We start from the raw sequence: 13,663 nt of genomic DNA, 5'->3' as shown, positions 1-13,663 counted from the left end.
GCTCCCTCTCTCTCTCTCTCTCTCTCTCTCTCCCTCTCTCCCTCTCTCTCTCTCTCTCCTCTCTCTTTCTCTCTTTTCTCCCTCTCCTATATTTTCTTGCTGTTGCTAATTCATGGTGATCAAATGATGTACGACAAAATAAATTGCACAGAGTGACTGCCTGGAGTTGGAAGCCAGAAGGTGTGTTCCCCTCCCAAGGAGAGAGCAAACCTTTAAAAAGGAAGGACAATTGATTTTGGGGGGAGCATAAGTGAGCCCTGACTTTGCAGCTGGCTGACAGCAGGTAAGTTTCTGGCCTTGGGTTTGCCTTGCCTGTATTTTCCTTGTCTTTTGGGGTTGTTGTGGGTGCGGGGAGGGGAGTGCTTATGGGGGGGGGGTCGTGTGGCAAACGCTTATAAAGAATAAAACTCCCATTGCAAGACATAAGCAGATGGGGGGTGTAAGCAAGGGGGGAAAACAAGAAGGAAAGACTAGGAAAAGGTGGGGGGGTGGCTAGACAACGAAGCTTGGAGAGCAAGAGAGAGGTATGACCGGGGCCACTTCCAGTGAGGACTCAGATGTTTTCCGGCAAGCCCGAGCTTTGGGGGAGGGGGGTTGTTGCTGGGGGAGGGAGGTTAGGGTCCACCTGGAACTGGATGGGAAAGTGAGTGGAGAGGAGCCCAGTCTTGGTAGGAATGAGAAGCCGGCGATCCAGAAGCGGCGCCGGCCAAGGCAGAGTGAGCCGCAGCGGAAGAGGCAGGTCCGGCGGGTCCCTCGGAGCCGGGCGGCGGCGGCGGTAGTCCGGGCGGGCGCGCGGGCGGGACGCGGGCAAGAGGGTCCCTTCCTGGTCAGCCCTGAAAGGTGCAATTACAGATTAAGGACTCGCTGTGTGCATTTCACCTGGCCTCCCCCTCCCCGGCCTCCTACCACCTAGAAGCGGGAGTCTCAGACTTTTTACAGAAGTACTTCCAGGACTGGGGGAGTGGGGGGGGGTGCTCGAGTGGGGGAATCTCTGGAAGCCGAAGCCCGGGGACCGAAGGGGTGCTTATCAACCCAAGATCTTTCTGAATGAAAAGCAGGGAACCCCCTGCACTGAACCGCGCCCCCACCCCCACCCCATTCTCGGGCCGCCACCCCTCCCCCAACACCTGCCTCCTAACTTGAACTTCTCATAGTTCCTCCGGTTAAAGCTACTGCTCCCGGTGCTCGAGAGGGAGGGAGACCAGTCCACACCAATCCCTCCTGGCCTCCAGACTCCTGCTCTAAACCCAGCCTAGCACCCCAACTTGCCCCCAGTCATCCTAGGGGCCGCTCCGCACTGGAAGGGGAACTAGATGACTGAACTTCCGTGCTCTGAAATAGCAAAGGTGCAGGGAGAAGGGGGCCGAGGTGGGGTGAATACTGTGGGAGGAAGGAGTCTCTGGCCAGGTTTTAAAGGCGTCTCTGGAAAATTAGCAAACCGGGTTGGCGGCGAGGGAAGCCAACAGTTTGCGAAGCGGGGAAGCGGGCAGGGCCGGGGTGAGGGAAATGAGCTAGAATTGATAAGGACAGCTCCCGCCTCTGCCGAGTCCACTGAGCGGGTCCCCATCGCGCTTCGCTGCACTTCCCCGGGAGAAGAAAGGGCTTTATCTCCTCCCTCAGACTGAGAGCCTAGCACTTTTTCGGGGCAGAGCGGATAATCGAAGGTGTCCCCAGCTTTTAGAGAGCTAAGAATCGCCCACCCGCACGCCTACCCCCTTTTCCCACCCCACCCCCAAACTGGGCCAACTAAGAAAAAGCAAAGCTTCCAGCACCAGTTGACCTGGAACCGCCGCCGTCGTTCGCCTCTGAGCTCTTGGGGCACCCCTGACTCCCCACTCCCGGCCTTTCCGTTCATCCAGCTGGGCATGGACTCGAGCCCACGAGGTGTCACGGCCTCAGCCTCCACTTTTGCCGCCGCTGCTGTCACCGTGGTCGCTGCCAAGAGAGGAGCCTGGGTGCTTTTAGGAAAGTGAGGGGCGAAGTGTGTAAAAGGTAGCAAGGAGCAGAACCGGAGTCCCGACCCCAGACGAGGACCCTTCTGGAGGTGCTCAGGACCGGGCGCCTTCACACCTCCTTCTTAGGTTCGGATCCTAAGCGCACAGGAAGGGAGCCAAGCGGGACCTTCCTTGATTGCTGTTCCTCTCTCCCCTCCACACCCTTCCCCACCCCGGCCACACCCCACCCCCTACACCTCCCTGCTCCCCCTCCCATCCCCCACCCCTGTCTGCCAGGTTGGAGGAGGGTTTAAAGCCAGGTGCGCAGAGTCAGCTCGCCATGTCCAGATCCGGGGACAGGACCTCCACCTTCGACCCCAGCCACAGTGACAACCTGCTGCACGGTCTCAACCTGCTGTGGAGGAAGCAGCTATTTTGCGACGTGACCCTTACAGCCCAAGGCCAACAGTTCCACTGCCACAAGGCCGTGCTGGCCTCCTGCTCGCAGTACTTCCGATCACTTTTCTCCAGCCACCCCCCTCTCGCGGGAGGGGTCGGCGGCCAGGACGGCCTGGGGGCCCCCAAGGACCAGCAGCAGCAGCCGCCGCCGCAGCAGCCTTCACAACAGCAGCAGCAGCCGCCACAGGAGGAGCCCGGGACTCCTTCCTCCTCCCCCGACGACAAGCTGCTGACCAGTCCCCGAGCCTTCAACAATCTAGTGCTGCAGGGCTGCTCGTCCATCGGGCTGCGCCTAGTGCTTGAATACCTCTACACTGCCAACGTGACCCTCTCCCTGGACACCGTGGAGGAAGTGCTGTCGGTCAGCAAAATCCTGCACATTCCTCAGGTCACCAAGCTCTGTGTTCAGTTCCTCAACGACCAGATCTCGGTGCAGAACTACAAGCAGGTGTGCAAGATCGCCGCACTGCACGGCCTGGAGGAGACCAAGAAGCTGGCCAACAAGTACCTGGTGGAGGATGTGCTGTTGCTTAACTTCGAGGAGATGCGTGCCCTGCTGGACTCGCTGCCGCCCCCCGTGGAGTCGGAGCTGGCACTTTTCCAGATGTCCGTGCTGTGGCTGGAGCACGACCGTGAGACCCGCATGCAGTACGCGCCCGACCTCATGAAGCGCCTCCGCTTTGCGCTCATCCCCGCCCCGGAGCTGGTGGAGCGGGTCCAGTCGGTGGATTTCATGCGCACCGACCCGGTCTGCCAGAAGCTGCTGCTGGACGCCATGAACTACCACCTGATGCCCTTCAGGCAGCACTGCAGGCAGAGCCTGGCCAGCAGGTAGGAGACAACAAAGAGGAAGGCGGGGTGGGATGGGGGGAGTTGGAGAGGCCGGAGGGAGGGGAGGGGGCAGGAAGGAGGGGAGAACTGGGCGGGCGGGGCGGGAGGCTCCTGCACGTGAAAGACCATTTCCAACACTTCAGATGGTGTGGGCAAAGTTGATTTTGGAGTATCAGAAGAGGCAACGGGGATCTGGCCAAACAGCATCCCTGAGCGCTTGAATGCCCAGGTTCCCAAATCTTCAGGGCAAGACACATTGAAGATTTCAAACCCAGGTTGAGACTGAACAGATAGGTGGGGCTCAAAGGCCTATGCAGTTTAGAAGGGCAGCTCTGGGCACCTTGGTCAGTGAGATCTCTGCCCGCCTTTTAAAGTGGACCTGTTCAAGGAGATAGTCTGCGGTGCAGACTTTTCTCGGTCCTGCTTTGAGCTAGGAGGAACTCTCAGACAGTGTCAGCAGAAGAGAACTTCATAGTCTTTCTGTTTTTTTTTTTTTTTTTTTTTTTTTTTTTTTTTTTTTTTTTTTTGTGCTGTGACTGAGGTCTGCTCTCTTTCCAGATTGGAACTCCCCAAAGGTATTGTCTATTCCCATTGTTAGTTCTAAGGGTGGCATCCTGTGGCCATCAAACTTTTCTTCCCTGCAAAAAAAGAAAGGACAAAAAAAAATCTTTTCACTAATCATTTCTTAGCTAATCATTTCAGGGTGGCGGGGTGAATCCTGCCTTCTAATTTCTGTCCCCAAGAAGTCTAGGACATTGACAGTTGGGAGTTGAGAAAGACCAGGAGCAGAGTCATTCACCTCCAGTTGCTCTGTGTGTCTAGTAGGGGGTCACAAAGAAGTTAGAGAACTGTGGATGCTGTCTGCCATTGTCACTTAGAAAGTATCTGTGTTTCGAACAGTATTTTGTGTCCAAGGGGGGGGGGAGGGATGCTTTTGTAAAGTGCTGCAGAGATGAAAAGACAGCAGAAACTGCCAAGCCTGTTTGATTGGCTCCAATTCAAAACCCTTTTAAATGAGCCCTAGCAAAGGGCAAAGGGCTTCTTCTTCTTCTTCTTCTTCTTCTTCTTCTTCTTCTTCTTCTTCTTCTTCTTCTTCTTCTTCTTCTTCTTCTTCTTCTTCTTCTTCTTCTTCTTCTTCCTCTTCCTCTTCCTCTTCCTCTTCCTCTTCCTCTTCTTTTTCTTCCCCTTCTTCTTCTCCCCCTTCTGAAAAAAGGCATGGCATTCCCCTCTTTTTCATGATTAAGCATCCGGGATTCAGATGCCAGGCTATTGAGGCCAGCCTAAACTCCAAGTGTTACAAGACAAAAGGGCATGACTTGAAAATATTTCAAGACAAAGTCTCATATAGAATGATGCCTGAGGCATGGAGATCACTTCAGGCAACCTCAGAGAATAGGTGTGTGTGTGTGTGTGTGTGTGTGTGTGTGTGTGTGTGTGTGTTTATTCATACTATTTCTACCAGTCTGAGGTAACAAATTTAAAGGCATTTGACATCTACAGTTGTTCAGGCGACACTGCCGTTAAGTTTAAGTCAACAGGAGGGAAAAAATATCTTGAACTTGTAACAGATACTGTGAATTGACTTTTTTGTATAGTTACAGGGGATGAGTTTGTGTGTTGTGATGTTTAGATATGTGTACCAGAAAGAGCCATACAAAGCCCCTAGTATATCAACAATAAGCAAAGATTCCACGTCAGAACAAAATAGGAAATGTGTTATCTTGGGTGTTTTTCACATGTCTAAAGATCAAAATGACAAGCTCACTGCGATGGGCAGATATTGTCATGCCTAAGGGGATTGGTGAGTAAATGTCTACTATGTTAGATTTTACCATTGCTCATAACTTATAACTATATTCGTGTAGCACATATTATGCACAGTCAAGAATTCAGGCTGTATAGTTAGGCTCTTGAGATGACCTTTCACATTTAAAAAAAATGTAATTTAGGATAAAGTCAGAAGTCCAAAGGAGATAATCAGTATTAAGATTGAACTTGTTGCCCTGTGAGTAATTTGGGCAGACAAGCTTTGTAAATTGGATCTAGTAAATAATTTCTGGTGTGCTTGATGTACTGTTATATGTAGATATGTTCTAAGATTCAATGTCAGGAGAGTTCTCTTTTAAAATGCAAAATGATGGTCAGAAATCCTACCTTAGTCTGGACTCAGCACACCAGCTGGGCCCTGCTGGTTCTGTCCTGGTGGGCAGCTAAGATACCAGGCTGCCTGGCTTCATGACAGTTCCTCCCAGCTTCACTGGACCACATCATTTGAAGGGTATGTAGTGATGTCTGACCACTGAATCCTTACACGTGTCATGGATACTGTAGGGATATGATACTTCTGCAGTATGGAGAAACTGCAATTTCCCTTTACAAGAGGGAGATAGAGGAAAGAAAATAGTTCACCAAACCTACTGGCAATCTCAGGAATTTAATTTCCACCCCATTTCATTATTAGTAAGTATAGCTTTTTCAATTTTAGAGACCAATCACATTACTCTTATTTTAAATCACAGAAGAATGCAAAATTTTAACTTGAGTGTAGACAAAAATGTTCTAAGGCAAAACTGTTAGTATTAAGTAAGTTCCCGGTTGCAGCTAGGGTGACAGAAGAGGGCTCTCTCAGCCTAGCACGGAGGTCAGCATAAGGTTAGACATGTCACCACATTTTTGTTGAGACAGTGTCACTTTTAGGAAAGACAGCTGAACAGAAGGACGTTCTATTTATGACTCTTCCTTTACCTGTAATTTTCAAGAGGCCAAATATGAATACACACCTCAAATTTAGAGATGGGACAGGAGAATTAAAATTGACCAGTTGGTCATAATGAACACAAAATACAACCGACGAGAGAAGGTGAAAGAAGTCATGTGTTTAAGAACATATATTGTATCTGCAGAAAACAGATTTTAATATAACAGTTTAAAATGTGCCTTTAAGGATGAATACGTAATTCTAAATTTGTATTTTCTGGATAATAGTGAGGCAGTCTTTAGGCAAACAGTGGAATCTATTTCTGTTGTTCTCGAGTTCCTCAGTTCTGAGCATGCCGTTTGCAGTCAGGCTCGGATCCGGTTTGAATCAAGTAAGCATTAGCTGAAATAAGATACTTGCTGCCCCATCTTCAAGTAATTAGTAATTTAAAATGACAAGACGTGACAAAGGGTATGACCTTTAGACAAGAGGAATAAGTTCTAGTGCTTTGTGCATGGGACAGTGAGTACAGTTGATAATGGCAGAGAGCTATGTCAGAGACCTCAACATTCCCATAGAAAACGAGAGGCAGAAGATAATAAACAGATTAGATAGTTTACCTCAATCTTTGCATATTATACACATATAGCAAAATACACATCTTTTATCAGTTTTTTTTTTATTTTTGGAAAGAGTGTTTGAACATATACACATAAAACGTTTTGAAGTCAGATTTTTTGGCTGTTTTCTTCAAGTTTATTATAAGATGAGGACATTTATTTCTATTTGAAAATAAGTATAAATTAAGCTCTGCAGAAAGTTCCTAGGGAAGTCACAACTAGAGTCTTCTAAGTTGTGAATATTTCACATAATACAGTTAGCACTGAAGAATACCTAGCTGAAGATGTGTGGACCAGTAGAGAACAAACTTAGTCACATGTCCACTTACAACACTGAAGCCTAAATTACCTAAAGTAGCCAAGAGGTTTTTTTCTTCATATTTTTTAAATTTTATTGCACAATTAAGTAATGATATGAAAATGGACTGGAGTAGTCAGCTTTTGCCTATATTTTCAGTGCAGATTCTACAGTCTAAGCTAAATAGGTGTGCTACTGATGTTTGAACGGACCAAGATTATGAGGCAAGAAAGGTATGTTGTTCAGGCCACAGTTACTGTTAACATACAAAGAAAGCACAGGTGTAGAAAACATTCGTGAAAATAATGATGTAGCTAATATCTTGTCCTATATAGAGCCACATACTGAAGTGTGTGTTTGGAAAGTTATATTACATAAAAGACAGAAAGCAACCACACAAAGCCTTTACCTTCTACCTTCCTATTTACAGATCATACATGTTGATATTAAAATCTGTTTACGTATTTGGAGTTCTAAGTGTCTGATCCCAGCAGGTCTTGCGATGCAGTATATTAGCCCTGGCACTTGCTAACACAAGCGTGCAGTTCCTGGCCTTGATACCTGTCAGCTGTACTGCAGGACAGTGACTTTTACTGGCTCTCCTCCTAAGAACTGAGTGACAGCCTATGTGTGACACACCGATCAACATTCTGTGAATTGTTGTCTCCTTGTATGCCAATTTGATACCCTAGATTAGAAGTTGTTAGGAAGTTAGATTTTGTATCAGAAGCTACTCAACCATTTAGAATACAATTTGTTTATTATCTGAAACAAGGCCATTGATTACAAAATCATATCACAGGTATGGGAGGCCAACAGTTCTCCTAGAACTCAAAGGCAATTAGAGTACATACTGGTGCATTCTCTACACATAGATGACTGGCTGATTAAAAAAATGGACTTTTTCCATTTTTTTCATCCTTGAATTTCTTCCTATATATAAGCATATTGAGAGTCATTCATTTACTTGGCGAATTTGTCAAGTATCTGAAATTTCCTAACAGAAAAACATGTTTAAAATTGTGTTGCCTTAGTTAAATGTGGTGGCTCGTGTCTCTGATCACAAAAACATAGGAGGCAGAGAGAGGAAGATGGTAAAGTTAAGGCCTGTCTAAGGCCAGTCTGACCTACACCACAAGACCTCATCTATAAAGGAAGCAAGGAAGGAAGGAAGGAAGGAAGGAAAGTGGAAAGAAAGAAAACTGCTTATACCAATTGCTGTTGTAAACACTTTACAAACATTAACTTTATATTCTCATCATTAGCCTGATCTTGTAGATGGAGTAGTTGAAGCACAGACATTACAAGCCTGTGATGGTGGCCAGGCTTGCTCAGTGAACTCGAGCAGTGTGGTACCCCAGTCTGTCCTTTCTGATACACTAGGTGCTTCTTATGTTCACCTCTGGCCTAGGCCGCTATTGTGTGACTGACCTTGGACCCCCACGTCGACTGAAAGCTTTCCTTTTGGAACGGTTTAGACATCAATGCATCCGACTTTAAAGGTGCTTAAGGAGGGTTGGGGAGGTAGTTTGCAGCATAAGCGTGAGTATCTGAGTTTGACACCCAGCATGCACACAAAGGCTGCATGTGGTTCTGGGTGCTGGTAATCTCAACACCAGAAAGTCAAAGACAGACAGTGTACCCCTTAGAGTTTGTTGCCCAGATAGGCTAGCTGAACCAGTGAGATCCAAGTTCAGTGAGAGATCCTGTCTTTAAAAAGTTAAGGATATCTGAGGAAAAGACCTGGTATTGGCATTTGAAGCATGCACACATGTATGTGCACATGCGTACGTGTTGGCCCAAGCATGCAAATATGTACATATGCATAAAGCATACATGCACAAACACACACACAAACACACTCAAAGAGAAATATTATTCCTGTAGTCAGCAACTCTTTTTGCATAAAAGTCCAAAGAATAATGTTTGGCTATTGGGTCCCAAGCTCTCTACTGCAACAATCCTGCTTTCGCAGTAAAACAGAGTAGACGGTGTATCCATGACTAAGCACAGGTATGCTCTAGCTGCCTTTGCAGACAATGAACCTCCAGGTAATTCTCACATCATTATTTTCGACCATTTAAAACCATGCAAACCATTCTCAGATTTGGAGCTTCGCAAAACTAGGAAGTGGACTCACCTTTCTCCCTGAGCCACGGTTTGTCAACCTTTGTTCTAGGCACTAAGGTTGTATCAGTGCACAAAACAGACAAAAACTAACAGGACATGGCAACACACTCCTGTGATGTTAGCATTCCAGAGTCTGAAGCAGGAAGATTGCTACAAGTTTGAGAGCAGTCTGAGAGTAGAGTACTAACCAGGACTGCATAGTCTGACCCTGTCTTACCATATGAAACAAAATGAATCAAATGATCTTATTCTAATGTCCTCTGCCCTCCATTTAGAATTTTCGTGACTAATTCTACCATGTCAAGTTAGAATTTCATGTTTCAGTGGTAAGACTTAAGAACTTATTAGCAACCCTAGACAACTATAATATAACCAATCCGAAAAAAAAATGAGCAAGTGTGATACTCAACTTTTTCAAGCACATGAGATCCAGAGCCTGCAAAAAGTGAACTCTTCCTCCTTGTTGCCACTTTGTCTGTCTGTCTGTCTGCTTGTCTCTGTCTCTCTCTGTATCCTTCTGTGTCTGTCTGTCTCTCCTCCCTGTACAGATGTTGTTTATCAGTATAATAACTACTGGTAATTGACCATCACCTAGGAGCTTCATATGTTAATTACTTATGTGTTCACACTTAGAAAATTCTTTCAATCTTTTGATAGACTGGGAATGAAGTGTGATTTGCCAATCGTTCAAACAGTACTTATTTGATATTCAGTGTAGGGAGAATATCCAGTCATGGTGAATATGTATTATAGACATGGCTAAAATCAAATGCTAATCTATACCTTTCACACCTTAGCTTCACCACACCACAACAGTGACTGATGGTTGCAACCTCTTAACCCTTGCAGCTATCTAGTCAAGAGAAAAAACAAGAAGATACACTAGAAAGCCAGAACTCCAGCCTACTGGTCTACCACATTTTAACTATGAATCCTGAGAGTATGGAGCTTACAAAATACAGCAAAAGTAAAAGCATTTTAAAGACACATGAGAATTTTCAGTCTAACTATAAAAAAAATTATAAAAATACAAGAAAACTACACAGCTCAAGTTTGATTCAAAAATCTTTTACTGTTCACTATTCTCGTCTTGAACATTAGAGTGTTAGCTTTGTTCAGGGGGACAACAGAATTCTATTTATGTGAATGATATTTCAAGGAGCTTTGTACAGGAGATACAGTAAGCCACAACTATAAAAATGCTTACATATTTCAATAATGTAAAACAAGATACCGTCTTTGGAAATATTTTTGCTAATATTTTGTTTCAAAAAATTATTTTATTAACTGTTTATGCCTTATGTCATTTTAGAATTTAAGAAAACACATTTATTTCCTGCATTCTTTGCATGGACTTCCAAGAAACTTCATGAGACTTAAATTACTAGTGACAATATCTTTAATAAAAAAAGAAAGCAGTCATATTTTGATATAAAATAAGTAGGAGGAAGAACTGTTGATTTCACTATATATGACATACAGAACACAAAAGGGTTTGCTGTAAATATCAAAGTGTTTTATCTGTTCACCAATGATGTGAATGGAAATGAGTTAGAACAGTTCGTAATGTTAGAAGGAAAATGATAGGCATGGTAGAAAGCTGACAGTAGGGCGAAGAGGAAGAGAAATCATGGGAAAGGGCAAAGAAGAATAAGAAAAAGAAATGGCAAGAAAAGTACAGCAAAATACAGGAAAGCAGAGAGATTTTTAAGGGACAAACTATACAAACAAAGAAATGAGATCCAATAATACAGGCATATGGGTGAAGAAACTCTAGAAACTAAGTGTTTGTTGTTGGGCAGGTAAATATAACTCAAGAAGCATTTGCAACACCACACATGCACCTTACATACCATAAAGTTATCCACAGAATCCATTGTAAGACAAATAGTTGCTATTCCTTTAAACAACAACACAAATAAAATGGTTACAACAAAGGCTACCACGCTGTCCTAAGCCCTAAGATTTAATTAAGTTCAACAGTTACGGTTGTCTACTAGGTGTTATGTCATTAAGAGACCAAGTGACTAAGATATCATTAAAATAAAAGCAAACTTTTATTCTTGTGTTTCATAATGAAGTCATTTTAGAAACGTCAGAGATCAAAGGTGACAGACTGATTTTTCAAATATAGAAGATGAAAACATAACTGTATTCTATGCAAAACTATCTCAATTCCCAGCATCCTTTGAGCTGAAAAGCAAGGTGACATTCACTACCTTAGGTGACTCCTCTAAACTTACATGCATGAGTAAATCACACCCACAAAAAGAATTTTGGGTGAGACACTGCAGTCTGTCACTAATAAAAAGAAAGCTATGCTGTGGAATAGCTTCAAATTCCAAATTTGAAGTTTGGAATAGTGGATGTGTGCAAGGGCCCAACTCCAGGCTGAACTCTTGAGATGCAGAGCTAGACAAGAAGGACACATTTCTGAATTTTGGCAGTTTACAGTGGAAAGAAATAAGAGAAGGAGGTAGGGAGTAGGGGGACCAAAGTTTAGTCAAACTAGTGCTAGATTAGCACATAGCAAATACCTTCTTAAGAGAGCATTATGAAATAGAAGGGTATAATACCTTATCTAGCTATCCTAAGATGAGTTTATAGACAAGGTTGAAGATGAATGAGCCTTGAATAAGGAAGTTTGCAAGGTAACAAGGTAAAGGTCTAGGGAAGGGCTAGTTATACAATGGGGTGAGGCCAAGGCAAGGCAATGTGTGTAAAGACCCAGACAGAAAAGGGTTTAAAACCTTCTAGGCACCAAAGAGAACTAGTGTCTGGAGGCTGCAGTAGGGACTGTCTCCTCACAGAGAAAGATGCTGCCCCTACATAGGAACTCCTACCACAGATGCTTATTCTGTAGTGGGAAATCAGCTTACTTTTTACTTGAACTATGAAAATAGGCGAACAATTATGCAAATGCTGTTGCCTTTGAACTCATAGACCTAAATGACTGTTATTGTTTTTCTCTAGCAGAGCCCTGCATCAGTAAAATGGGCTTGTACTGTAGTTTGATTTCCCAGAGTTCTGGTCTGGACCAACTGAGTTAATAAAAATACGGTGCGACAAAACATAAAGAAAGGGGAAGAGAGAGAGAGAAAGGGGGGAAGAAGAAATGAAGAAAGGAAGGAAAAAGAAAATTATATACACAAAACACTACTAAACTGATTTTTATAATTAGTTTTTAAAGCCACAAGAACCTAAAATTTTCCTGAATACCCATTTGCTTATCAAGAAGGCTCTGGGAGATGCTTGTAATTTCATCTTCAGCATAAAATTTTAAGATCAGCAGAAGGAAGTAGAAGGGACCTAAAGGTGAAACCAAGGGCATCGGCTGGTGGGAGAACTAGAATTCCTGGTGGCTTTCAGCAGCTGAATGAAATCCATCAGAGGGGAGTGGCAACCTCTAAGACAGCAGAAGTTCAGTTTCATAGGGAGGAGTTGCCTTCTCTTAGGCTCCTACTTGTCAACTCCAGAATCCCCCCACATTCACACGCCCACCTGGAAGGCTCCTCTCCCTGAGTGCCTGTGAGCTGGTAAGCCACACCTGTGCAAGGACTCTGAACTTCTAAGAGCTCAGCTGGGCCACCGTATGGAGCCTGGCTCACTGGAGGCTGCAGAGAAGTGAACTGAAGAATTACAGTCGGTTTCACTTCCCTTCCTTATGTCTCTTCAGGTGCCTCTGAAGACAGGCAAGGCCAGTGAAACGGAGAGGGGGGAGGAAGAGAGAAAGCATCAGTATCCAAAAAGGAGTCCGTGAAAAGACAGAAACACTGTAGAAACATGTGAAACAGAGGCTGTTTGCATGTGTCTGTCTGCACCCACAACTAGGGCTCTTTGTTGGCTTCTGGTTTTCTGTACAGTGACTTCTGTGAGGTTTTGAAGAAAAGCAAATGAACATTCATTTTGTTTATGTGTTGGAAGGGAGGTGGTGGTCCATTCTTAGTCTAACATGGTGTTGGGGAATTATTGGGTCAATTTGTTACCTAAAAGAACATTTTTCTTATTTATAAAAATCCCACTTAGAACAAAGCAACAGAATGCAGTTTAGCCCTGATGTTCAGCATCCCTAAAAACCAAGTACCATACAAATATACTGTGTAAAATGAAAGGATCCCAAGACAGGGGAAAAATAAGGGAGTCTGGAGGGCAAACTTTGGAAAGAGCACTTTCATGGTGTGTGCACACACAGTTGACCATCAGCCTGTCCTATTTCCATGCTTTTGCTGGGGTCCAGAAGCATCCTAGTCAGTATGGGAGTATTGCAGAGGCAGAAGTGTGTGCCTTGGTAACAGACCAATTTGGTAGATTGGTTACTATAGCAACTGTGCCATCACTGTCAGTGGCAGTTTCTGTAATCTCCCTCTCTTAAGGCATTCACAAGCATCTGTTGTTCCAAAATGACAAAGGGACAAAACAGAGGGACATCACAGAAGAGACATATGAAAGGTCAAGCTTATAATGTAAATATCCTAAACAGCTTTGTTGCACACTTTGTGCAACCTAAAAGTCAGACAGATGTGGGTTCAAATCCCATCTCAGTCTTTTATAAGCTGTCTCTATCTTGGGTAATTTACTTAACCTATTTTCAGATTCCCCATCTACATAACACACATACTACTACCCACCTTGTTTCGATTCTGAATGTTTGGATGCTAAATGCACAACATATGCATCTTGGCCCATGAAGCCT

General features: G+C 44.5%; 1 protein-coding gene and 1 pseudogene across 2 annotated transcripts in view; one reads left to right on the top strand and one right to left on the bottom strand.

The window, feature by feature from the left end:
• Positions 1–492: 492 nt before the first annotated feature.
• Positions 493–1,867, bottom strand: LOC308423742 (annotated as a pseudogene). The gene is made up of 2 exons: positions 1,781–1,867; positions 493–833 (listed from the first exon to the last, which is right to left on the bottom strand). The product of its transcript is annotated as an uncharacterized misc_RNA (transcript).
• The window catches only part of KLHL14 (kelch like family member 14), a gene marked incomplete at its 3' end in the record, with an annotated part of 103,572 nt that continues 90,583 nt past the window's right edge, over positions 675–13,663 (top strand). Inside the window, exons 1-2 of the mRNA XM_080919781.1 lie at positions 675–840; positions 2,232–3,224. Coding sequence (XP_080775907.1) covers positions 2,275–3,224 — 950 coding nt within the window. The 5' untranslated portion in view covers positions 675–840; positions 2,232–2,274. The remainder of the gene's footprint in view (positions 841–2,231; positions 3,225–13,663) is intronic.

Source organism: Micromys minutus (assembly GCF_963924665.1).
Source record: "Micromys minutus genome assembly, chromosome: 8".
NCBI classification, from domain to species: domain Eukaryota; kingdom Metazoa; phylum Chordata; class Mammalia; order Rodentia; family Muridae; genus Micromys; species Micromys minutus.
Note: the sequence above shows the minus strand (reverse complement) of the source record. Positions and strands in the feature narration are given on the sequence as shown.